The 26351-nt window shown below is 42.0% G+C and overlaps 1 protein-coding gene across 1 annotated transcript; it reads left to right on the plus strand.

Annotated features, from left to right (window-relative positions):
• The first annotated feature begins 2 nt into the window (after positions 1-2).
• Positions 3-24351, plus strand: LOC106592685 (TNF receptor-associated factor 6). The gene is made up of 8 exons (XM_045689592.1): positions 3-102; positions 935-1248; positions 2506-2656; positions 2768-2926; positions 3204-3275; positions 20008-20085; positions 20370-20654; positions 20769-24351. The coding sequence occupies exons 2-8, from the start codon at positions 935-937 to the stop codon at positions 21363-21365; spliced, it is 1656 nt and encodes a 551-aa protein (XP_045545548.1). The 5' UTR covers positions 3-102; the 3' UTR covers positions 21366-24351.
• Positions 24352-26351: the final 2000 nt, after the last annotated feature.

A 26351-nucleotide genomic window follows, 5' to 3' on the forward strand; every position in this document is an offset into this window, starting at 1 on the left:
CATAAACCACCAATGAGGCAGAGAAGAGCGATGAAAATGCAGGAAGTAATTAATTAGCTAAGGAGAGTCAGTCAAGAAAACTGATGTACTTTCAAGGCTACGGTAAGCATTAACACGCATATTGTCAAATATTCCAACACCATCGACTAATATATGAATCATGCTAACATGTGGTTATTACAGTGTTTAGTTTGTTGAAATATCATCTGAAGAACTTCGAAGTTCCGTGTCGGCATCATCGCTACCACACCGCTAGCCAGCTAACGTTAACTTGTTGTGCAGTGACTGTGATTATTACTTGCTTTTGAACTTGTCTTCTCATATTTGAGCTTCGGATATTAAACAGCTAACCACTTATGTTACCACGAGATCAGACAGGTTTTGTTGTTTACAGATATTGACATACTATCTTAAATATTAGCTATCTAGCTACTTTGCTTGAAATGCATGAGGAACTGAGATTCCCCCGCCCATTGTGTCCCTGACCTGACAAGCTAGCAACCCAGAGTGCTAGTTTCTAAGCTCGCAAGATAATTTATAGCCCTATATAGGTAAATTACTGTCGTTTCAGACTGTAACCACCATGTCAATTGGCTAACGCAAAGGCATTGAATTGAGGATGTTCGCAAGGTGTTGTCTCCTTTGTGGCATATCCTTACATTTGGTCCCCTGAGTCATGTACAGTCATTATGAAGTTTCTTATCTCGGGCTGATCTGAGAACAGAGCTCAGGAGACAGTTGAGTTCAAGTGGAACTGATGACACACATTTCAAGAAGGAAACATTCCAACCGTCTGAGAAACATAGCCCAGTGATTTCCACAGAAGGCATATTTTTCTGTGTAATAAAACACTTTGTGAATACTTGTGGAGGGGTAATGGTCATTGCTCTCGCTCATATGTCTTTTTCTCCACTTTTCTCTCCGCCCTGTGTAGATGTCCTGCTTTGAGAGTGATAAGAGCAGCCTGGAGAATGATGAAGGGTGTTGTGGTGGGGCGGCTGCGTCACAGCTGTCCAACTGTGCGCTGGCCATGCTGGAGAAAGAGGGCAACGACTCTGTGCTGAGCCCCACGGAGAGTACCCCCACCAGCCTACAGGGCGGCGCCCCACTGCAAGGCTACGACGTGGAGTTCGACCCTCCGCTGGAGAGCAAGTACGAGTGCCCCATCTGCCTCATGGCCCTGAGGGCAGCCGTGCAGACGCCGTGCGGCCATCGCTTCTGCCGCAGCTGCATCGAGAAGTCCATCCGGTAAGCCTCCCTACTCATTCTTACATGATAATAATATATTTAAATGTTAGTTATCTAACTTCTTGTATCCTGCTTTGGGAAATACCCTCCAGGATTTAAATAACAATATTTGCTTATTCCTTTACCCCTGCAACCACAATTATCTCTGCATGTTTATTGTCAACATTAAAGTTGTTGAGGACAGAGAACTGAACTATGGGGCTTTTTATATTCACAGCTCCTCTAATGAGAGACGCAGGGGTTAAAGGTCATTTATTTATTTCATGAATCAACCTTACTATTACAGCAGTACAACATCCATGTCAATGTGCTGGGGTTAGCCAATGGCTATCTGTCGCCGCGCCGCATTTCTGTCATAGGGATGACGCATGAGGTTTATTTTGGGTAAAAAAAAAAACCTGCAGGTCACAGGAACATCTAAAATGAGAAAGAGATTATGTAGAAATAACAATAGACCTATATTTTCATATAAATGCCCTTTTTCTGGCCCTCATATCGATTTTTGACAAACAAATCGGTCATAAAAAGATCTCTGTGGCCCTCCATAGAGTTTTGAAATCCCGATGTGGCGCTGGAGCCAAAAATGTTTTCACGCCAGTCTGAGATCGACTCAAGTTTTTGCTTTAACTCCTGAAGAGGTCGTAGTCGTGTGCCTGTCAATATTCAACTCTCAAAGGATTTTTGTTGGCCACCAGATAAGATGGGCAATGCAGGTGATTCTATAATGCAGAACATCTCTATACATCATATGCATTACAACAGCCACATGACATAACAGTTGGGATTATCGATGACTGTCAGTCATTCACTGATTTGGTGCCCAATGACAGCGTCTGGGGTTACTGACTTACTGGGTAAATGATTGGCCATATTCTGGAAGATTTGGAGGCCATACTTCTCTCTGTCACTACCTTCACTTCCCCACAATTACAGTACCAAGCTAACATCTTTATTGCAGCACTGTTGGGATGTTTGTATTCTGTGTTTATCATTGGTGCTCTTTTCTTAATTTGCTGAATGACACGTATTTGTATGTCCCTTTTGACAAGATGATGATGAATACATGTGCACTTTCTTCAAATGAATAGTCCTCAAAGGATAATGGTAGTAAGTGATCTCAAAAAGGAGCCTTCTCATTGGATAAGTACAGGTAGTAGGGCCTACCTCCATTTTAAAATAGTTTATCCTATTGATTAATGAATGAAACCCTGGTCCCAAGCATCATACTGATCTCTCTCTCTTTCTTTTCCCCCCCAGTGATACAGGGCAGAGGTGTCCAGTGGATAACGAGGTACTACGGGAAGACCAGCTGTTCCCAGATAACTTTGCCAAGCGGGAGATCCTCTCCCTAACGGTCCACTGCACCAACGTAGGCTGCACTGACAAAATGGAGCTTCGCCGTCTGGATGTAGGCATTCTACTCCACAGACAATGGCTGACACCTTAGTTCATATCACTACAACCGTGTTGCCATGTTGAAACCAAATTATTAGCTCACTCTGCCATCTCACCCTGCCAGGGCCATGTTACCAAATGTGAGTTTGCCACCGTGCCGTGCCCGCTGTGCCAGGATGCGGTGTGGAAGAGCCAGCTGGAGATGCACCAAAGCCAACACTGCCAGCGGAGACCTGTGTCCTGTCCCGACTGTGTAGAGAGCTTTGTTTACGAGGACAGCAAGGTAAGCATCACCAACTTATTCATGCTGAGTGCACTATCCTGAATAAATAAAGATTTATTGGATTGAATACCGGTTGCACCGCCTCTGTTAGCTTCGCTAGCAGCACAGCGCTTTCAAAGAAAATGTGACCATGTTCTCAGTCAGTAAGAAACTGTATTCATTCTCCATTTGAGCTCCCCTTTAATGTTCACTGAAAAAGTGGATAGACTGTCTGTTATTTCTGAAGGTGGTCATGTGACAGCCTTTTGAGCATTGTTTGTTTTTGTTGTGTCCTCAGGTTCATGAGTCGCTGTGTCCCTTTGCCAACGTGGTGTGTCAGTACTGCGGTATGGAGCTCATCAGAGACCAGGTGGGGATGGAGACCTGATGGCTGCCGTTTAGATTTAGCTGATTACTAAACCTATGAGATGATGGTGGTGGTGGAAGAGCAGTAGTCCTGATTACTAAACCTATGAGATGATGGTGGTGGTAGAGCAGTAGTCCTGATTCGGTTCCCTGTGGCTCAGTTGGTAGAGCATGGTGTTTGCAACGCCAGGGTTGTGGGTTTGATTCCCACGGGGGGCCAGTACAAAAAAATAAAATGCATGAAATGTATGCATTCACTACTGTAAGTCGCTCTGGATAAGAGCATCTGCTAAATGACTAAAATGTAAATGTAGAGCAGTAGTCCTGATTACTAAACCTATGAGATGATGGTGGTGGTAGAGCAGTAGTACTGATTACTAAACCTATGAGATGATGGTGGTAATGTAGAGCAGTAGTACTGATTACTAAACCTATGAGATGATGATGGTGGTGGTAGAGCAGTAGTCCTGATTACTAAACCTATGAGATGATGATGGTGGTGGTGTAGAGCAGTAGTCCTGATTACTAAACCTATGAGATGATGGTGGTAATGTAGAGCAGTAGTACTGATTACTAAACCTATGAGATGATGGTGGTAGAGCAGTAGTCCTGATTACTAAACCTATGAGATGATGGTGGTAATGTAGAGCAGTAGTCCTGATTACTAAACCTATGAGATGATGGTGGTAGAGCAGTAGTACTGATTACTAAACCTATGAGATAATGGTGGTGGTAGAGCAGTAGTACTGATTACTAAACCTATGAGATAATGGTGGTGGTAGAGCAGTAGTACTGATTACTAAACCTATGAGATAATGGTGGTGGTAGAGCAGTAGTACTGATTACTAAACCTATGAGATGATGGTGGTAGAGCAGTAGTACTGATTACTAAACCTATGAGATGATGGTGGTGGTAATATAGAGCAGTCGTCCTGATTACTAAACCTATGAGATGATGGTGGTGGTAATATAGAGCAGTAGTCCTGATTACTAAACCTATGAGATGATGGTGGTAGAGCAGTAGTACTGATTACTAAACCTATGAGATGATGGTGGTAGAGCAGTAGTACTGATTACTAAACCTATGAGATGATGGTGGTAATGTAGAGCAGTAGTCCTGATTACTAAACCTATGAGATGATGGTGGTGGTAGAGCAGTAGTCCTGATTACTAAACCTATGAGATGATGGTGGTAATGTAGAGCAGTAGTCCTGCTTACTAAACCTATGAGATGATGATGGTGGTGGTGGTAGAGCAGTAGTCCTGATTCGGTTCCCTGTGGCTCAGTTGGTAGAGCATGGTGTTTGCAACGCCAGGGTTGTGGGTTCGATTCCCACGGGGGGCCAGTACAAAAAAATTAAATGCATGAAATGTATGCATTCACTACTGTAAGTCGCTCTGGATAAGAGCATCTGCTAAATGACTAAAATGTAAATGTAGAGCAGTAGTCCTGATTACTAAACCTATGAGATGATGGTGGTGGTAGAGCATTAGTACTGATTACTAAACCTATGAGATGATGGTGGTAATGTAGAGCAGTAGTACTGATTACTAAACCTATGAGATGATGATGGTGGTGGTAGAGCAGTAGTCCTGATTACTAAACCTATGAGATGATGATGATGGTGGTGGTGTAGAGCAGTAGTCCTGATTACTAAACCTATGAGATGATGGTGGTAATGTAGAGCAGTAGTCCTGATTACTAAACCTATGAGATGATGGTGGTAGAGCAGTAGTACTGATTACTAAACCTATGAGATAATGGTGGTGGTAGAGCAGTAGTACTGATTACTAAACCTATGAGATAATGGTGGTGGTAGAGCAGTAGTACTGATTACTAAACCTATGAGATGATGGTGGTGGTAATATAGAGCAGTAGTACTGATTACTAAACCTATGAGATGATGGTGGTGGTAATATAGAGCAGTAGTCCTGATTACTAAACCTATGAGATGATGGTGGTAGAGCAGTAGTACTGATTACTAAACCTATGAGATGATGGTGGTAGAGCAGTAGTACTGATTACTAAACCTATGAGATGATGGTGGTGGGGTAGAGCAGTAGTCCTGATTACTAAACCTATGAGATGATGGTGGTAATGTAGAGCAGTAGTCCTGATTACTAAACCTATGAGATGATGGTGGTGGTAATATAGAGCAGTAGTACTGATTACTAAACCTATGAGATGATGGTGGTGGTAATATAGAGCAGTAGTCCTGATTACTAAACCTATGAGATGATGGTGGTAGAGCAGTAGTACTGATTACTAAACCTATGAGATGATGGTGGTAGAGCAGTAGTACTGATTACTAAACCTATGAGATGATGGTGGTGGGGTAGAGCAGTAGTCCTGATTACTAAACCTATGAGATGATGGTGGTAATGTAGAGCAGTAGTCCTGATTACTAAACCTATGAGATGATGGTGGTAATGTAGAGCAGTAGTCCTGATTACTAAACCTATGAGATGATGGTGGTAATGTAGAGCAGTAGTCCTGATTAGTAAACCTATGAGATGATGGTGGTAATGTAGAGCAGTAGTCCTGCTTACTAAACCTATGAGATGATGGTGGTGGTGGTAGAGCAGTAGTCCTGATTCGGTTCCCTGTGGCTCAGTTGGTAGAGCATGGTGTTTGCAACGCCAGGGTTGTGGGTTCGATTCCCACGGGGGGCCAGTACAAAAAAATTAAATGCATGAAATGTATGCATTCACTACTGTAAGTCGCTCTGGATAAGAGCATCTGCTAAATGACTAAAATGTAAATGTAGAGCAGTAGTCCTGATTACTAAACCTATGAGATGATGGTGGTGGTAATATAGAGCAGTAGTCCTGATTACTAAACCTATGAGATGATGGTGGTAGAGCAGTAGTACTGATTACTAAACCTATGAGATGATGGTAGTGGTAATATAGAGCAGTAGTCCTGATTACTAAACCTATGAGATGATGGTGGTAGAGCAGTAGTACTGATTACTAAACCTATGAGATGATGGTGGTGGTGTAGAGCAGTAGTCCTGATTACGAAACCTATGAGATGATGATGGTGGTAGAGCAGTAGTCCTGATTACTAAACCTATGAGATGATGATGGTGGTAGAGCAGTAGTCCTGATTACTAAACCTATGAGATGATGGTGGTAATGTAGAGCAGTAGTCCTGATTACTAAACCTATGAGATGATGGTGGTAATGTAGAGCAGTAGTCCTGATTACTAAACCTATGAGATGATGATGGTGGTAGAGCAGTAGTCCTGATTACTAAACCTATGAGATGATGATGGTGGTAGAGCAGTAGTCCTGATTACTAAACCTATGAGATGATGATGGTGGTAGAGCAGTAGTCCTGATTACTAAACCTATGAGATGATGATGGTGGTAGAGCAGTAGTCCTGATTACTAAACCTATGAGATGATGATGGTGGTAGAGCAGTAGTCCTGATTACTAAACCTATGAGATGATGATGGTGGTAGAGCAGTAGTCCTGATTACTAAACCTATGAGATGATGATGGTGGTAGAGCAGTAGTCCTGATTACTAAACCTATGAGATGGTGATGGTGGTGTAGAGCAGTAGTCCTGATTACTAAACCTATGAGATAATGGTGGTGGTAGAGCAGTAGTCCTGATTACTAAACCTATGAGATGATGGTGGTAATGTAGAGCAGTAGTACTGATTACTAAACCTATGAGATGATGGTGATGGTGGTGTAGAGCAGTAGTCCTGATTACTACACCTATGAGATGATGGTGATGGTGGTGGTAGAGCAGTAGTCCTGATTACTAAACCTATGAGATGATGATGATGATGGTGGTGTAGAGCAGTAGTACGGATTACTAAACCTATGAGATGATGGTGGTGGTGGTAGAGCAGTAGTACTGATTACTAAACCTATGAGATGATGGTGGTAATGTAGAGCAGTAGTCCTGATTACTAAACCTATGAGATGATGGTGGTAATGTAGAGCAGTAGTCCTGATTACTAAACCTATGAGATGATGGTGGTAATGTAGAGCAGTAGTCCTGATTACTAAACCTATGAGATGATGGTGGTAATGTAGAGCAGTAGTCCTGATTACTAAACCTATGAGATGATGGTGGTGGAGCAGTAGTCCTGATTACTAAACCTATGAGATGATGGTGGTAGAGCAGTAGTCCTGATTACTAAACCTATGAGATTATGGTGGTGGTAGAGCAGTAGTCCTGATTACTAAACCTATGAGATGATGGTGGTGGTGGTAGAGCAGTAGTCCTGATTACTAAACCTATGAGATGATGGTGGTAATGTAGAGCAGTAGTCCTGATTACTAAACCTATGAGATTATGGTGGTGGTAGAGCAGTAGTCCTGATTACTAAACCTATGAGATGATGGTGGTGGTGGTAGAACAGTAGTCCTGATTACTAAACCTATGAGATGATGGTGGTAATGTAGAGCAGTAGTCCTGATTACTAAACCTATGAGATGATGATGGTGGTGGTAGAGCAGTAGTCCTGATTACTAAACCTATGAGATGATGGTGGTGGGGTAGAGCAGTAGTACTGATTACTAAACCTATGAGATGATGGTGGTAGAGCAGTAGTCCTGATTACTAAACCTATGAGATGATGATGGTGGTGGTAGAGCAGTAGTACTAATTACTAAACCTATGAGATGATGGTGGTGGAGCAGTAGTCCTGATTACTAAACCTATGAGATGATTATGGTGGTGGTAGAGCAGTAATCCTGATTACTAAACCCATGAGATGATGATGGTGGTGGTAGAGCAGTAGTCCTGATTACTAAACCTATGAGATGATTGTGGTGGTAGAGCAGTAGTCCTGATTACTACACCTATGAGATGATGGTGATGGTGGTAGAGCAGTAGTACTGATTACTAAACCTATGAGATGATGGTGGTAATGTAGAGCAGTAGTCCTGATTACTAAACCTATGAGATTATGGTGGTAGAGCAGTAGTACTGATTACTAAACCTATGAGATGATGATGGTGGTAGAGCAGTAGTCCTGATTACTAAACCTATGAGATGATGGTAGTAGAGCAGTAGTACTGATTACTAAACCTATGAGATGATGGTGGTAGAGCAGTAGTACTGATTACTAAACCTATGAGATGATGGTGATGGTGGTGTAGAGCAGTAGTCCTGATTACTACACCTATGAGATGATGGTGATGGTGGTAATGTAGAGCAGTAGTACTGATTACTACACCTATGAGATGATGGTGATGGTGGTGGTAGAGCAGTAGTCCTGATTACTAAACCTATGAGATGATGATGATGATGGTGGTGTAGAGCAGTAGTACGGATTACTAAACCTATGAGATGGTGGTGGTGGTGGTAGAGCAGTAGTACTGATTACTAAACCTATGAGATGATGGTGGTAATGTAGAGCAGTAGTCCTGATTACTAAACCTATGAGATGATGGTGGTAATGTAGAGCAGTAGTCCTGATTACTAAACCTATGAGATGATGGTGGTGGTAGAGCAGTAGTCCTGATTACTAAACCTATGAGATGATGGTGGTGGAGCAGTAGTCCTGATTACTAAACCTATGAGATGATGGTGGTAATGTAGAGCAGTAGTCCTGATTACTAAACCTATGAGATTATGGTGGTGGTAGAGCAGTAGTCCTGATTACTAAACCTATGAGATGATGGTGGTGGTGGTAGAGCAGTAGTCCTGATTACTAAACCTATGAGATGATGGTGGTAGTAGAGCAGTAGTCCTGATTACTAAACCTATGAGATGATGATGGTGGTGGTAGAGCAGTAGTCCTGATTACTAAACCTATGAGATGATGGTGGTGGTAGAGCAGTAGTACTGATTACTAAACCTATGAGATGATGGTGGTGGTAGAGCAGTAGTCCTGATTACTAAACCTATGAGATGATGATGGTGGTGGTAGAGCAGTAGTCCTGATTACTAAACCTATGAGATGATGATGGTGGTGGTAGAGCAGTAGTCCTGATTACTAAACCTATGAGATGATGGTGGTGGTAGAGCAGTAGTACTGATTACTAAACCTATGAGATGATGATGGTGGTGGTAGAACAGTAGTCCTGATTACTAAACCTATGAGATGATGGTAGAGCAGTAGTCCTGATTACTAAACCTATGAGATGATGGTAGAGCAGTAGTCCTGATTACTAAACCTATGAGATGATGGTGGTGGTAGAGCAGTAGTCCTGATTACTAAACCTATGAGATAATGGTGGTGGTAGAGCAGTAGTCCTGATTACTAAACCTATGAGATGATGGTGGTAAGGTAGAGCAGTAGTCCTGATTACTAAACCTATGAGATGATGGTGGTGGTGTTAGAGCAGTAGTCCTGATTACTAAACCTATGAGATGATGATGGTGGTGGTAGAGCAGTAGTCCTGATTACTAAACCTATGAGATGATGGTGGTAGAGCAGTAGTCCTGATTACTAAACCTATGAGATGATGGTGGTGGTAGTAGAGCAGTAGTACTGATTACTAAACCTATGAGATTGTGATGGTGGTGTAGAGCAGTAGTCCTGATTACTAAACCTATGAGATAATGGTGGTGGTAGAGCAGTAGTCCTGATTACTAAACCTATGAGATGGTGGTAGAGCAGTAGTCCTGATTACTAAACCTATGAGATTATGGTGGTGGTAGAGCAGTAGTCCTGATTACTAAACCTATGAGATGATGGTGGTGGTGGTAGAACAGTAGTCCTGATTACTAAACCTATGAGATGATGGTAGTAGAGCAGTAGTACTGATTACTAAACCTATGAGATGATGGTGGTGGTAGAGCAGTAGTCCTGATTACTAAACCTATGAGATGATGGTGGTGGTAGAACAGTAGTCCTGATTACTAAACCTATGAGATGATGATGGTGGTGGTAGAGCAGTAGTCCTGATTACTAAACCTATGAGATGATGGTGGTGGTAGAGCAGTAGTACTGATTACTAAACCTATGAGATGATGATGGTGGTAGAGCAGTAGTCCTGATTACTAAACCTATGAGATGATTATGGTGGTGGTAGAGCAGTAGTCCTGATTACTAAACCTATGAGATTATGGTGGTGGTAGAGCAGTAGTCCTGATTACTAAACCTATGAGATGATGGTGGTGGTGGTAGAGCAGTAGTCCTGATTACTAAACCTATGAGATAATGGTGGTGGTAGAGCAGTAGTCCTGATTACTAAACCTATGAAATAATGGTGGTGGTAGAGCAGTAGTCCTGATGACTAAACCTATGAGATGATGGTGGTGGTGGTAGAGCAATAGTACTGATTACTAAACCTATGAGATGATGGTGGTAATGTAGAGCAGTAGTCCTGATTACTAAACCTATGAGATTTTGGTGGTAGAGCAGTAGTACTGATTACTAAACCTATGAGATGATGGTGGTAGAGCAGTAGTCCTGATTACTAAACCTATGAGATGATGGTAGTAGAGCAGTAGTACTGATTACTAAACCTATGAGATTATGGTGGTAGAGCAGTAGTCCTGATTACTAAACCTATGAGATGATGGTGGTTGTAGAGCAGTAGTCCTGATTACTAAACCTATGAGATGATGATGGTGGTGGTAGAGCAGTAGTCCTGATTACTAAACCTATGAGATGATGGTGGTGGTAGAGCAGTAGTCCTGATTACTAAACCTATGAGATGATGATGATGGTGGTAGAGCAGTAGTCCTGATTACTAAACCTATGAGATGATGGTGGTGGTAGAGCAGTAGTCCTGATTACTAAACCTATGAGATTATGGTGGTGGTAGAGCAGTAGTCCTGATTACTAAACCTATGAGATGATGGTGGTGGTGGTAGAGCAGTAGTCCTGATTACTAAACCTATGAGATAATGGTGCTGGTAGAGCAGTAGTCCTGATTACTACACCTATGAGATGATGGTGATGGTGGTAATGTAGAACAGTAGTCCTGATTACTAAACCTATGAGATGATGGTGGTAGAGCAGTAGTCCTGATTACTAAACCTATGAGATGATGATGATGGTGGTGGTAGAGCAGTAGTACTGATTACTAAACCTATGAGATGATGATGATGGTGGTGGTGGAGCAGTAGTCCTGATTACTAAACCTATGAGATGATTATGGTGGTGGTAGAGCAGTAATCCTGATTACTAAACCTATGAGATGATGGTGGTGGTAGAGCAGTAGTACTGATTACTACAACTATGAGATGATGGTGATGGTGGTGTAGAGCAGTAGTCCTGATTACTACACCTATGAGATGATGGTGATGGTGGTAATGTAGAACAGTAGTCCTGATTACTAAAGCTATGAGATGATGATGATGATGATGATGGTGGTGTAGAGCAGTAGTCCTGATTACTAAACCTGTGAGATAATGGTGGTGGTAGAGCAGTAGTACTGATTACTAAACCTATGAGATGATGGTGGTGGTGGTAGAGCAGTAGTACTGATTACTAAACCTATGAGATGATGATGGTGGTAGAGCAGTAGTCCTGATTACTAAACCTATGAGATTATGGTGGTAGAGCAGTAGTACTGATTACTAAACCTGAGATTATGGTGGTAGAGCAGTAGTACTGATTACTAAACCTATGAGATGATGGTGGTAGTAGAGCAGTAGTCCTGATTACTAAACCTATGAGATGATGGTAGTAGAGCAGTAGTCCTGATTACTAAACCTATGAGATTATGGTGGTGGTAGAGCAGTAGTCCTGATTACTAAACCTATGAGATGATGGTAGAGCAGTAGTCCTGATTACTAAACCTATGAGATGATGGTAGAGGAGTAGTCCTGATTACTAAACCTATGAGATGATGGTAGAGCAGTAGTCCTGATTACTAAACCTATGAGATGATGATGGTGGTAAGGTAGAGCAGTAGTCCTGATTACTAAACCTATGAGATGATGATGGTGGTGGTAGAGCAGTAGTCCTGATTACTAAACCTATGAGATGATGGTGATGGTGGTAATGTAGAACAGTAGTCCTGATTACTAAACCTATGAGATGATGGTGGTAGAGCAGTAGTCCTGATTACTAAACCTATGAGATGATGATGATGGTGGTGGTAGAGCAGTAGTACTGATTACTAAACCTATGAGATGATGATGGTGGTGGAGCAGTAGTACTGATTACTAAACCTATGAGATGATGGTGGTGGTGGTAGAGCAGTAGTACTGATTACTAAACCTATGAGATGATGGTGGTAATGTAGAGCAGTAGTCCTGATTACTAAACCTATGAGATGGTGGTGGTAGAGCAGTAGTACTGATTACTACAACTATGAGATGATGGTGATGGTGGTGTAGAGCAGTAGTCCTGATTACTACACCTATGAGATGATGGTGATGGTGGTAATGTAGAACAGTAGTCCTGATTACTAAACCTATGAGATGATGATGATGATGATGATGATGATGATGGTGGTGTAGAGCAGTAGTCCTGATTACTAAACCTATGAGATGATGGTGGTGGTAGAGCAGTAGTCCTGATTACTACACCTATGAGATGATGGTGATGGTGGTAATTAGAACAGTAGTCCTGATTACTAAACCTATGAGATGATGATGATGTGGTTGGTGTAGAGCAGTAGTCCTGATTACTAAACCTATGAGATAATGGTGGTGGTAGAGCAGTAGTACTGATTACTAAACCTATGAGATGATGATGGTGGTAGAGCAGTAGTCCTGATTACTAAACCTATGAGATGATGGTGGTAATGTAGAGCAGTAGTCCTGATTACTAAACCTATGAGATTATGGTGGTAGAGCAGTAGTACTGATTACTAAACCTATGAGATGATGATGGTGGTAGAGCAGTAGTCCTGATTACTAAACCTATGAGATGATGGTAGTAGAGCAGTAGTACTGATTACTAAACCTATGAGATTATGGTGGTAATGTAGAGCAGTAGTCCTGATTACTAAACCTATGAGATTATGGTGGTAGAGCAGTAGTACTGATTACTAAACCTATGAGATGATGATGGTGGTAGAGCAGTAGTCCTGATTACTAAACCTATGAGATGATGGTAGTAGAGCAGTAGTCCTGATTACTAAACCTATGAGATGATGGTGGTAATGTAGAACAGTAGTCCTGATTACTAAACCTATGAGATGATGTGGTGGTAGAGCATCTACTGATCTTGAGATGATGGTGATGGTGTTGTAGAGCAGTAGTCCTGATTACTAAACCTATGAGATAATGGTGGTGGTAGAGCAGTAGTACTGATTACTAAACCTATGAGATTATGGTGGTAATGTAGAGCAGTAGTCCTGATTACTAAACCTATGAGATGATGGTGGTGGTAGAGCAGTAGTCCTGATTACTACACCTATGAGATGATGGTGATGGTGGTAATGTAGAACAGTAGTCCTGATTACTAAACCTATGAGATGATGATGATGATGATGGTGGTGTAGAGCAGTAGTCCTGATTACTAAACCTATGAGATAATGGTGGTGGTAGAGCAGTAGTACTGATTACTAAACCTATGAGATGATGATGGTGGTAGAGCAGTAGTCCTGATTACTAAACCTATGAGATGATGGTGGTAATGTAGAGCAGTAGTCCTGATTACTAAACCTATGAGATTATGGTGGTAGAGCAGTAGTACTGATTACTAAACCTATGAGATGATGATGGTGGTAGAGCAGTAGTCCTGATTACTAAACCTATGAGATGATGGTAGTAGAGCAGTAGTACTGATTACTAAACCTATGAGATGATGGTGGTAATGTAGAACAGTAGTCCTGATTACTAAACCTATGAGATGATGGTGGTGGTAGAGCAGTACTACTGATTACTACAACTATGAGATGATGGTGATGGTGTTAATGTAGAACAGTAGTCCTGATTACTAAACCTATGAGATGATGGTAGTAGAGCAGTAGTACTGATTACTAAACCTATGAGATGATGGTGGTGGTAGAGCAGTAGTCCTGATTACTAAACCTATGAGATGATGATGGTGGTGGTAGAGCAGTAGTCCTGATTACTAAACCTATGAGATGATGGTGGTGGGGTAGAACAGTAGTCCTGATTACTAAACCTATGAGATAATGGTGGTGGAGCAGTAGTCCTGATTACTAAACCTATGAGATTATGGTGGTGGTAGAGCAGTAGTCCTGATTACTAAACCTATCAGATGATGGTAGAGCAGTAGTACTGATTACTAAACCTATGAGTTGATGATGATGATGGTGGTGGAGCAGTAGTCCTGATTACTAAACCTATGAGATGATTATGGTGGTGGTAGAGCAGTAATCCTGATTACTAAACCTATGAGATGGTGGTGGTAGAGCAGTAGTACTGATTACTACAACTATGAGATGATGGTGATGGTGGTGTAGAGCAGTAGTCCTGATTACTAAACCTATGAGATAATGGTGGTGGTAGAGCAGTAGTACTGATTACTAAACCTATGAGATTATGGTGGTAATGTAGAGCAGTAGTCCTGATTACTAAACCTATGAGATGATGGTGGTGGTAGAGCAGTAGTCCTGATTACTAAACCTATGAGATAATGGTGGTGGTAGAGCAGTAGTCCTGATTACTAAACCTATGAGATGGTGGTGGTAGAGCAGTAGTCCTGATTACTAAACCTATGAGATAATGGTGGTGGTAGAGCAGTAGTACTGATTACTAAACCTATGAGATGATGGTGGTATTGTAGAGCAGTAGTCCTGATTACTAAACCTATGAGATGATGGTGGTAATGTAGAGCAGTAGTCCTGATTACTAAACCTATGAGATGATGATGGTGGTAGAGCAGTAGTCCTGATTACTAAACCTATGAGATAATGGTGGTGGTAGAGCAGTAGTCCTGATTACTAAACCTATGAGATAATGGTGGTGGTAGAGCAGTAGTCCTGATTACTAAACCTATGAGATAATGGTGGTGGTAGAGCAGTAGTACTGATTACTAAACCTATGAGATGATGGTGGTAATGTAGAGCAGTAGTCCTGATTACTAAACCTATGAGATGATGATGGTGGTAGAGCAGTAGTCCTGATTACTAAACCTATGAGATAATGGTGGTGGAGCAGTAGTCCTGATTACTAAACCTATGAGATGATGGTGGTGGTAGAGCAGTAGTCCTGATTACTAAACCTATGAGATGATGGTGGTGGTAGAGCAGTAGTCCTGATTACTAAACCTATGAGATTATGGTGGTGGTAGAGCAGTAGTCCTGATTACTAAACCTATGAGATGATGGTGGTGGTGGTAGAACAGTAGTCCTGATTACTAAACCTATGAGATGATGGTAGTAGAGCGGTAGTACTGATTACTAAACCTATGAGATGATGGTGGTGGTAAAGCAGTAGTCCTGATTACTAAACCTATGAGATGATGGTGGTGGTAGAGCAGTAGTCCTGATTACTAAACCTATGAGATGATGGTGGTGGTAGAGCAGTAGTACTGATTACTAAACCTATGAGATGATGGTGGTAATGTAGAGCAGTAGTACTGATTACTAAACCTATGAGATGATGGTGGTAGAGCAGTAGTCCTGATTACTAATCCTATGAGATGATGATGGTGGTGGTAGAGCAGTAGTACTGATTACTAAACCTATGAGATGATGATGATGATGGTGGTGGAGCAGTAGTCCTGATTACGAAACCTATGAGATGATTATGGTGGTGGTAGAGCAGTAATCCTGATTACTAAACCTATGAGATGATGGTGGTGGTAGAGCAGTAGTCCTGATTACTACACCTATGAGATGATGGTGATGGTGGTATTGTAGAACAGTAGTCCTGATTACTAAACCTATGTGATGATGGTGATGGTGGTAATGTAGAACAGTAGTCCTGATTACTAAACCTATGAGATAATGGTGGTGGTAGAGCAGTAGTACTGATTACTAAACCTATGAGATGATGGTGGTGGTGGTAGAGCAGTAGTACTGATTACTAAACCTATGAGATGATGGTGGTAATGTAGAGCAGTAGTCCTGATTACTAAACCTATGAGATTATGGTGGTAGAGCAGTAGTACTGATTACTAAACCTATGAGATGATGGTGGTAGAGCAGTAGTCCTGATTACTAAACCTATGAGATGATGGTAGTAGAGCAGTAGTACTGATTACTAAACCTATGAGATTATGGTGGTAGAGCAGTAGTACTGATTACTAAACCTATGAGATGATGATGATGATGGTGGTGGAGCAGTAGTCCTGATTACGAAACCTATGAGATGATTATGGTGGTGGTAGAGCAGTAATCCTGATTACTAAACCTATGAGATGATGGTGGTGGTAGAGCAGTAGTCCTGATTACTACACCTATGAGATGATGGTGATGGTGGTAATGTAGAACAGTAGTCCTGATTACTAAACCTATGTGATGATGGTGATGGTGGTAATGTAGAACAGTAGTCCTGATTACTAAACCTATGAGATAATGGTGGTGGTAGAGCAGTAGTACTGATTACTAAACCTATGAGATGATGGTGGTGGTGGTAGAGCAGTAGTACTGATTACTAAACCTATGAGATGATGGTGTTGTAATGTAGAGCAGTAGTCCTGATTACTAAACCTATGAGATTATGGTGGTGGTAGAGCAGTAGTACTGATTACTAAACCTATGAGATGATGGTGGTGGTAGAGCAGTAGTCCTGATTACTAAACCTATGAGATGATGGTAGTAGAGCAGTAGTACTGATTACTAAACCTATGAGATTATGGTGGTAGAGCAGTAGTACTGATTACTAAACCTATGAGATGATGGTGGTAGTAGAGCAGTAGTCCTGATTACTAAACCTATGAGATGATGGTAGTAGAGCAGTAGTACTGATTACTAAACCTATGAGATGATGGTGGTGGTAGAGCAGTAGTCCTGATTACTAAACCTATGAGATGATGATGATGGTGGTGGTAGAGCAGTAGTCCTGATTACTAAACCTATGAGATTATGGTGGTGGTAGAGCAGTAGTCCTGATTACTAAACCTATGAGATGATGGTGGTGGTGGTAGAACAGTAGTCCTGATTACTAAACCTATGAGATGATGGTAGTAGAGCGGTAGTACTGATTACTAAACCTATGAGATGATGATGGTGGTAGGTTTAGTAATCAGGACTACTGCTCTATGAGATGATGGTGGTGGTAGAGCAGTAGTACTGATTACTAAACCTATGAGATGATGGTGGTAATGTAGAGCAGTAGTACTGATTACTAAACCTATGAGATGATGATGGTAGAGCAGTAGTCCTGATTACTAAACCTATGAGATGATGATGGTGGTGGTAGAGCAGTAGTACTGATTACTAAACCTATGAGATGATGATGATGATGGTGGTGGAGCAGTAGTCCTGATTACTAAACCTATGAGATGATGGTAGTAGAGCAGTAGTACTGATTACTAAACCTATGAGATTATGGTGGTAGAGCAGTAGTACTGATTACTAAACCTATGAGATGATGGTGGTAGTAGAGCAGTAGTCCTGATTACTAAACCTATGAGATGATGGTAGTAGAGCAGTAGTACTGATTACTAAACCTATGAGATGATGGTGGTGGTAGAGCAGTAGTCCTGATTACTAAACCTATGAGATGATGATGGTGGTAGAGCAGTAGTCCTGATTACTAAACCTATGAGATGATGATGGTGGTGGTAGAGCAGTAGTCCTGATTACTAAACCTATGAGATAATGGTGGTGGTAGAACAGTAGTCCTGATTACTAAACCTATGAGATGATGGTGGTAATGTAGAGCAGTAGTACTGATTACTAAACCTATGAGATGATGGTAGTAGAGCAGTAGTACTGATTACTAAACCTATGAGATGATGGTGGTGTAGAGCAGTAGTCCTGATTACTACACCTATGAGATGATGGTGATGGTGGTAATGTAGAACAGTAGTCCTGATTACTAAACCTATGAGATGATGGTAGTAGAGCAGTAGTACTGATTACTAAACCTATGAGATGATGGTGGTGGTAGAGCAGTAGTCCTGATTACTAAACCTATGAGATGATGATGGTGGTGGTAGAGCAGTAGTCCTGATTACTAAACCTATGAGATGATGGTGGTAGTAGAGCAGTAGTACTGATTACTAAACCTCTGAGATGATGGTGGTGGTGGTAGAGCAGTAGTCCTGATTACTAAACCTATGAGATAATGGTGGTGGAGCAGTAGTCCTGATTACTAAACCTATGAGATGATGGTGGTGGTAGAGCAGTAGTCCTGATTACTAAACCTATGAGATTATGGTGGTAGAGCAGTAGTCCTGATTACTAAACCTATGAGATTATGGTGGTGGTAGAGCAGTAGTCCTGATTACTAAACCTATGAGATGATGGTAGAGCAGTAGTCCTGATTACTAAACCTATGAGATGATGGTAGAGCAGTAGTCCTGATTACTAAACCTATGAGATGATGGTGGTGGTAGAGCAGTAGTCCTGATTACTAAACCTATGAGATGATGATGGTGGTGGTAGAGCAGTAGTCCTGATTACTAAACCTATGAGATGATATGTGGGTAGAGCAGTAATCCTGATTACTAAACCTATGAGATGATGGTGGTGGTAGAGCAGTAGTCCTGATTACTAAACCTATGAGATGATTATGGTGGTGGTAGAGCAGTAATCCTGATTACTAAACCTATGAGATGGTGGTGGTAATGTAGAGCAGTAGTCCTGATTACTAAACCTATGAGATAATGGTGGTGGTAGAGCAGTAGTACTGATTACTAAACCTATGAGATTATGGTGGTAATGTAGAGCAGTAGTCCTGATTACTAAACCTATGAGATGATGGTGGTGGTAGAGCAGTGGTCCTGATTACTAAACCTATGAGATAATGGTGGTGGTAGAACAGTAGTCCTGATTACTAAACCTATGAGATGATGATGGTGGTGGTAGAGCAGTAGTCCTGATTACTACAACTATGAGATGATGGTGATGGTGGTGTAGAGCAGTAGTCCTGATTACTACACCTATGAGATGATGGTGATGGTGGTAATGTAGAACAGTAGTCCTGATTACTACACCTATGAGATGATGGTGATGGTGGTAATGTAGAACAGTAGTCCTGATTACTAAACCTATGAGATGATGATGATGGTGGTGGAGCAGTAGTCCTGATTACTAAACCTATGAGATGATGATGATGGTGGTGGAGCAGTAGTCCTGATTACTAAACCTATGAGATGATGGTGGTGGTGGAGCAGTAGTCCTGATTACTAAACCTATGAGATGATGGTGGTAGAGCAGTAGTCCTGATTACTAAACCTATGAGATGATGGTGGTGGTGGTGGTAGAGCAGTAGTCCTGATTACTAAACCTATGAGATGATGGTGGTGGAGCAGTAGTACTGATTACTAAACCTATGAGATGATGGTAGTAGAGCAGTAGTCCTGATTACTAAACCTATGAGATGATGGTGGTGGTAGTAGAGCAGTAGTACTGATTACTAAACCTATGAGATGATGGTGGTAGAGCAGTAGTCCTGCTTACTAAACCTATGAGATGATTATGGTGGTAATGTAGAGCAGGAGTCTACAACGTGTGGCTCGCGGGCAAATTTTGGTCCAGGTCACATCTGCTTGCAGCCCACACAAACCTATGTTTATCTCAATCGTTCATGAATGTTTGTGGACTGCTAAACGTTGCTTGGTGGCAATGGACTGCAATGTTAGCCCTTGGACACAGATAAGTTGCCTTCCTTTCCTCTGGAAAAACTATCTCTTTGTAACAAGCTTCTTTACTGGTCACGCGATGTAGGATCTGACTCAGTGGTGGAATAACTTTGGTGTGCCTGTTTTTGTTTCAGTTGGAATCTCACTATGACACAGACTGTCCGAAGGCTCCGATCGCCTGTACCTTCAGCACTTTTGGATGTCGAGAGATGGTAGGTCACTGAGGTTGAGTCAACCTCAACACATTCTGAGTCATTTACCACCTATGTTCTGTGACTACTTTGCCTTGTCTAAAACAAACCCCATAACCCAAGGCTGAGATACCCAGGATCCACTTCTCGTGGCCTCTGGCAGGACTAGGTAGAGTTTCCACATCTACTCCCATCCAGCCAATACTTTCAGGTCTAACAAAAGAGGGTTTTTAAACCGGACAAGGCTACCACTTCCAACTTTGGTTCAACACAGTGGCTCTTTTAAAGTCTTTCTGCTATTTCAGATGCAGCGCAATGACCTGGCGCAGCACATGCAGGAGTTCACTCAGATGCACATGCGCTGCATGGCTGAGTACCTGCACAGGCACAGCCTTACCGGGTACACCCAGCCACCACCTTCTGACGACCGAGGGGCTGCCGCTGCAGAGCAGGGGGCACATGCAGGAGCTAGCAGCAGTGGCGCCCCCTGCCAGTGCTGCGGGGAACTGCAGACCATGCGGGAGACCACCCAGCAGCTGGAGGGCCGTCTAGTGCGGCAGGACCACCAGCTACGTGAGCTGAGCATTCAGGTGGAATAGATGCAAATTCATTCTTTCACATTTGTAATGTTGAATTCACTTGTTTGAATAAAAACGTCTACAACTAAATGACCATTTTTGTTTTCTATTATCATTATCCCCCAGGCGGGCCTGGTGGCAGAGCTCCGTCGTAAGGTCACTTCGCTGGAGGAGAACCTAAAGGAGCTGGAGGCCAAGCAGTGCCAGGGCGTGTACGTGTGGCCCTTGGAGGGCTTCTCGGGCTACCTGCGTACCCAGGCTGCCGGACAGCCCGTTGTGGTGCACAGCCCGGGCTTCTACACGGGCCGGCCGGGCTACAAGCTGTGTCTGCGCCTCCACCTCCAAACGCCCTCGGCCCAGCGCTGCTCCAACTACATCTCACTGTTTGTTCACACCATGCAGGGTGAATTTGATGGGCAGCTGTCGTGGCCCTTCCAAGGCACCATCCGGCTGGCCGTGCTGGACCAAGGGCCTGAGGGCCAGCACCATGTGGAGGTGATGGAGACCAAGCCTGACCTGCAGGCCTTCCAGAGGCCCACCATCCAGAGGAACCCCAAGGGTTTTGGCTACGTCACCTTTCTGCACCTGATGGAGCTGCAGCAGCGAGGGTTTGTGCACGACGACACGCTGCTGGTGCGCTGCGAGGTGACGCCGCGCTTCGACACCTCCCTAAGGCGCGAGGGGGCGGCCATGCAGCCCAGAGGGCCCGAGGTCTCGCTGTGAGGACCCTTTTAACGTTCAAGCGACGAGGTCAATCGGCACCAACGTTATCAGTACAAAGTATCAGTTTGCCATTTTCCTGAGTTCTTGTATCGCACAGGATCATTGCATTGGGTTCAGACATGACCAACCTCATGGGAAAGTGTACTGCTCACTTGTGGGTTTTATCTCCAACTCCAAAAGGCTTTTCTTTGCTGTAGCTTTAGAGTGATGGACTGGATGTTGGTGGCAATTAACACCAAGGTTTCCTGCAACAAGTCGAGAGCTTGGGTCTATATGGTGTTATCTGCATTTGTCAAAATGGAGTTGTTGACATTAGCCTTACTCTATTCAATGTTCTCTACCTATATATTACTCTAAATACCCCAATTCATGTTAAGTTCAAAAGAATACAAGATAAAAAATACCTGACACCATTCAAACCAATGAGGGTTCAGAACTTTAAAGCCGATCTCACAATCATCTATTTGCAGACAGAACGTTCTAGTCCCAAGCTCTGTGTTCCATCACTTATCCAGCAATGTGTCGCAGGCTACTGTACTGCTCCAATAGATAGGATTTCAAAATGTCTTATGATGCCTACATTAGGTTGTAATAAACATGACTTTGGTTTCAGTGCATCATTCTTTGTAACAGCTTTGTAGCGGAGACGGCAAAGTCTCGTTAAATATCATAACATTACAGTTTATGATATTTATGTCAAGCTCAAAGTCATGTTTATGACAACTTTATGTTGGCATTAAAGAAGCCAATTCAAATAAGATGTTACCAGAAGTGTATTTCTGTTGGAGATTAGGAAGGGGACAGAGAGTGATGTAGGACAGAGAGATACTCAATCAAATGAATCCTTTTAGTGCTTTTTACAAAACACAGCGAGGACTGGGGCAGGACCATCTGTAAGTGAGAGATGACCAGAGGCAGAACTGCCTATCAACTTATTGTACATCCTGCATGACAAGAGAGTCAGGATCACTGGCATTTCACAGGTCTTCTGGTTGGAGGATCATACAAGGAAGATGGGGCAACATTCCAACCAGGGTCTTTTGTCTGGGAATATGTGGGATGATGTGACATCTCTAAGACCTCTTCTGGAGAAGAGATTTCCAGAACAATGGCTGAGAGTTAGGACATACAATAAGCAGTGACATATGAATGAGTTGGTATACACAGTGGTGTAAAGTACTTATTTAAAAATGCTTAAGTACTACTTATGTTTTTTTGTTGTTGGCGGTATCTGTACTTTACTATTTATATTTTTGACAACTTTTACTCCACTACATTTCTAAAGAAAATAATGTACTTTTTACTCCATACATTTTCCCTGACACCCAAACGTACTCGTTACATTTGGAAATGCTCATGATTGCTGCACTTATATCTATATTTTTTTACCTTCATTTTAACAGGGAGAAATTGAGACCTAGGTTTCTTTTCCAAATGTGCCCTGTATAATACAATATAAATATACACATTATACAGAACATATTACAATACAAAACACAGTCATGTTAAGCACTAATAAGACATCACAAATCATTCAGAAAAAGTTACATTCCTCCACGAGTAAGTCCCCAATCAATACCTTAAATTGCCTCAAACAGCACCAGAACATCAAAATGAAATGTATTTATATTTTTTGGGGCAATACGGTGCATTTAAGCTAAAACCAGATTTACCTAGCTCTGTGGAGACCCTAGGAATGTCGAGTTAACGGGTTAGGCAACTCAGGTGTCTATACTTCAAAAGCTAAGTTAGATAAGACGGAAGTTTATGAAGTAGGGGCTTGTAAACAAAAACGGAGTAATGTAGAGATCTACGGGTCTTTAACGAAGTCCAGCCAACCTTTTGATACAGGATGCAGTGTTGTGATGAGTATCACATCTCTGGGCTGTAACAACGAAGGGCATTATGGTAGATGGAATCCATAGCTTTAAGAGTAGTAGCAACTGCAGTTTGATAAATAATCACCATAATCAACAACAGATAGAAAGGTTGACTGAATAATCTGCTTCCTACTGCTGAGAGAAAGGCACCATCGGTTTCTGTAGAAAAAAGACCGCTTTAAGTCTTGGCTTCTTAACCAGCTCATCTATGGTTTTTTTTAAACGTCAAATCCATATTAATCCAAATGCCTTATTATTTATATGCGGGAACACGTTCGATTGGAGAACCATCTAATGAGCGAACATGTAGTTCATCTGAAACATTGTTACGAGAGTTTAAAAACAACATGTATTCAGTTTTGTCCATATTAAGCACAAGTTTTAAATCAGTAAGAGATTCCTACATAGCTATAAAATTGGACTAGTTTTGACACCGCCAGATCAATAGGGGCGGCAGGCAGCCTAGTGGGTAGAGCGTTGGACTAGTAACTGGAAGGTTTCTAGATCGAATCCCTGAGCTGACAAGGTAAAAATCTGTCGTTCTGCCCCTGAACAAGGCAGTTAACCCACTGTTCCCTGGTAGGCCGTCATTGTAAATAAGAATTTGTTCTTAACTGACTTGCCTAGTTAAATTAAAAAAATAGATACATAATAGTATCATCCACATATAGATGAAGTTAACGGATTGACCAATGGTGTTAATATAAGTAGTGAATAGAACAGGTCCCAAAATCGGGATTTTACAGTTTTTCAGAATTTACTCGGGTTCCCATTACAATCCGAAAGAGCAGTTGCATAATCCGATTTAGCCTTGCTGATTTGTCTTGCACAATAATTCCTCAGTTGCTTAAAGCTTGCCAGTCTGGGCCTAACCCTGTGTTCCTGGCCTTGACCCAAGCGTCATCTCTTTTATAAATGACTTCTGATAATTCTGGAGTGTACCAGGCATTCCATCTACCTTTAACCCTTCATTCTTTGAAGGGAGCATGATTATCCACAATAGTATTGAAGACATCTGCGAAAAGGCTGAAAGCTAAATCATGTTGATAGATAGCTGAAATACAATCAAAGTCACTGAAATAAAGATTAAAAGCCTGTTCACTTAAGTTTTTAAAGTTCCTCTTTGTGTTCAGATGAGGCTTAGATTTGTGTAGTCTCACATCTCTAACACAGTCAGTTGTAGTCTCACATCTCTAACACAGTCAGTTGTAGTCTCACATCTCTAACACAGTCAGTTGTAGTCTCACATCTCTAACACAGTCAGTTGTAGTCTCACATCTCTAACACAGTCAGTTGTAGTCTCACATCTCTAACACAGTCAGTTGTAGTCTCACATCTCTAACACAGTCAGTTGTAGTCTCACATCTCTAACACAGTCAGTTGTAGTCTCACATCTCTAACACAGTCAGTTGTAGTCTCACATCTCTAACACAGTCAGTTGTAGTCTCACATCTCTAACACAGTCAGTTGTAGTCTCACATCTCTAACACAGTCAGTTGTAGTCTCACATCTCTAACACAGTCAGTTGTAGTCTCACATCTCTAACACAGTCAGTTGTAGTCTCACATCTCTAACACAGTCAGTTGTAGTCTCACATCTCTAACACAGTCAGTTGTAGTCTCACATCTCTAACACAGTCAGTTGTAGTCTCACATCTCTAACACAGTCAGTTGTAGTCTCACATCTCTAACACAGTCAGTTGTAGTCTCACATCTCTAACACAGTCAGTTGTAGTCTCACATCTCTAACACAGTCAGTTGTAGTCTCACATCTCTAACACAGTCAGTTGTAGTCTCACATCTCTAACACAGTCAGTTGTAGTCTCACATCTCTAACACAGTCAGTTGTAGTCTCACATCTCTAACACAGTCAGTTGTAGTCTCACATCTCTAACACAGTCAGTTGTAGTCTCACATCTCTAACACAGTCAGTTGTAGTCTCACATCTCTAACACAGTCAGTTGTAGTCTCACATCTCTAACACAGTCAGTTGTAGTCTCACATCTCTAACACAGTCAGTTGTAGTCTCACATCTCTAACACAGTCAGTTGTAGTCTCACATCTCTAACACAGTCAGTTGTAGTCTCACATCTCTAACACAGTCAGTTGTAGTCTCACATCTCTAACACAGTCAGTTGTAGTCTCACATCTCTAACACAGTCAGTTGTAGTCTCACATCTCTAACACAGTCAGTTGTAGTCTCACATCTCTAACACAGTCAGTTGTAGTCTCACATCTCTAACACAGTCAGTTGTAGTCTCACATCTCTAACACAGTCAGTTGTAGTCTCACATCTCTAACACAGTCAGTTGTAGTCTCACATCTCTAACACAGTCAGTTGTAGTCTCACATCTCTAACACAGTCAGTTGTAGTCTCACATCTCTAACACAGTCAGTTGTAGTCTCACATCTCTAACACAGTCAGTTGTAGTCTCACATCTCTAACACAGTCAGTTGTAGTCTCACATCTCTAACACAGTCAGTTGTAGTCTCACATCTCTAACACAGTCAGTTGTAGTCTCACATCTCTAACACAGTCAGTTGTAGTCTCACATCTCTAACACAGTCAGTTGTAGTCTCACATCTCTAACACAGTCAGTTGTAGTCTCACATCTCTAACACAGTCAGTTGTAGTCTCACATCTCTAACACAGTCAGTTGTAGTCTCACATCTCTAACACAGTCAGTTGTAGTCTCACATCTCTAACACAGTCAGTTGTAGTCTCACATCTCTAACACAGTCAGTTGTAGTCTCACATCTCTAACACAGTCAGTTGTAGTCTCACATCTCTAACACAGTCAGTTGTAGTCTCACATCTCTAACACAGTCAGTTGTAGTCTCACATCTCTAACACAGTCAGTTGTAGTCTCACATCTCTAACACAGTCAGTTGTAGTCTCACATCTCTAACACAGTCAGTTGTAGTCTCACATCTCTAACACAGTCAGTTGTAGTCTCACATCTCTAACACAGTCAGTTGTAGTCTCACATCTCTAACACAGTCAGTTGTAGTCTCACATCTCTAACACAGTCAGTTGTAGTCTCACATCTCTAACACAGTCAGTTGTAGTCTCACATCTCTAACACAGTCAGTTGTAGTCTCACATC

This window comes from Salmo salar, chromosome ssa11, assembly GCF_905237065.1.
Source record: "Salmo salar chromosome ssa11, Ssal_v3.1, whole genome shotgun sequence".
Classification (NCBI taxonomy): Eukaryota; Metazoa; Chordata; class Actinopteri; order Salmoniformes; family Salmonidae; genus Salmo; species Salmo salar.

What these genes read in the sequence shown, in the direction of transcription:
- LOC106592685 (XM_045689592.1), top strand. Translation starts at nt 935, where the DNA reads ATGTCCTGCTTTGAGAGTGATAAGAGCAGCCTGGAGAATGATGAAGGG. An exon ending in TGGAGCTTCGCCGTCTGGAT is followed by an intron (nt 2,657 to 2,767) that starts GTAGGCATTCTA and finishes TCACCCTGCCAG; the next exon opens with GGCCATGTTACCAAATGTGA. An exon ending in TTGTTTACGAGGACAGCAAG is followed by an intron (nt 2,927 to 3,203) that starts GTAAGCATCACC and finishes TTGTGTCCTCAG; the next exon opens with GTTCATGAGTCGCTGTGTCC.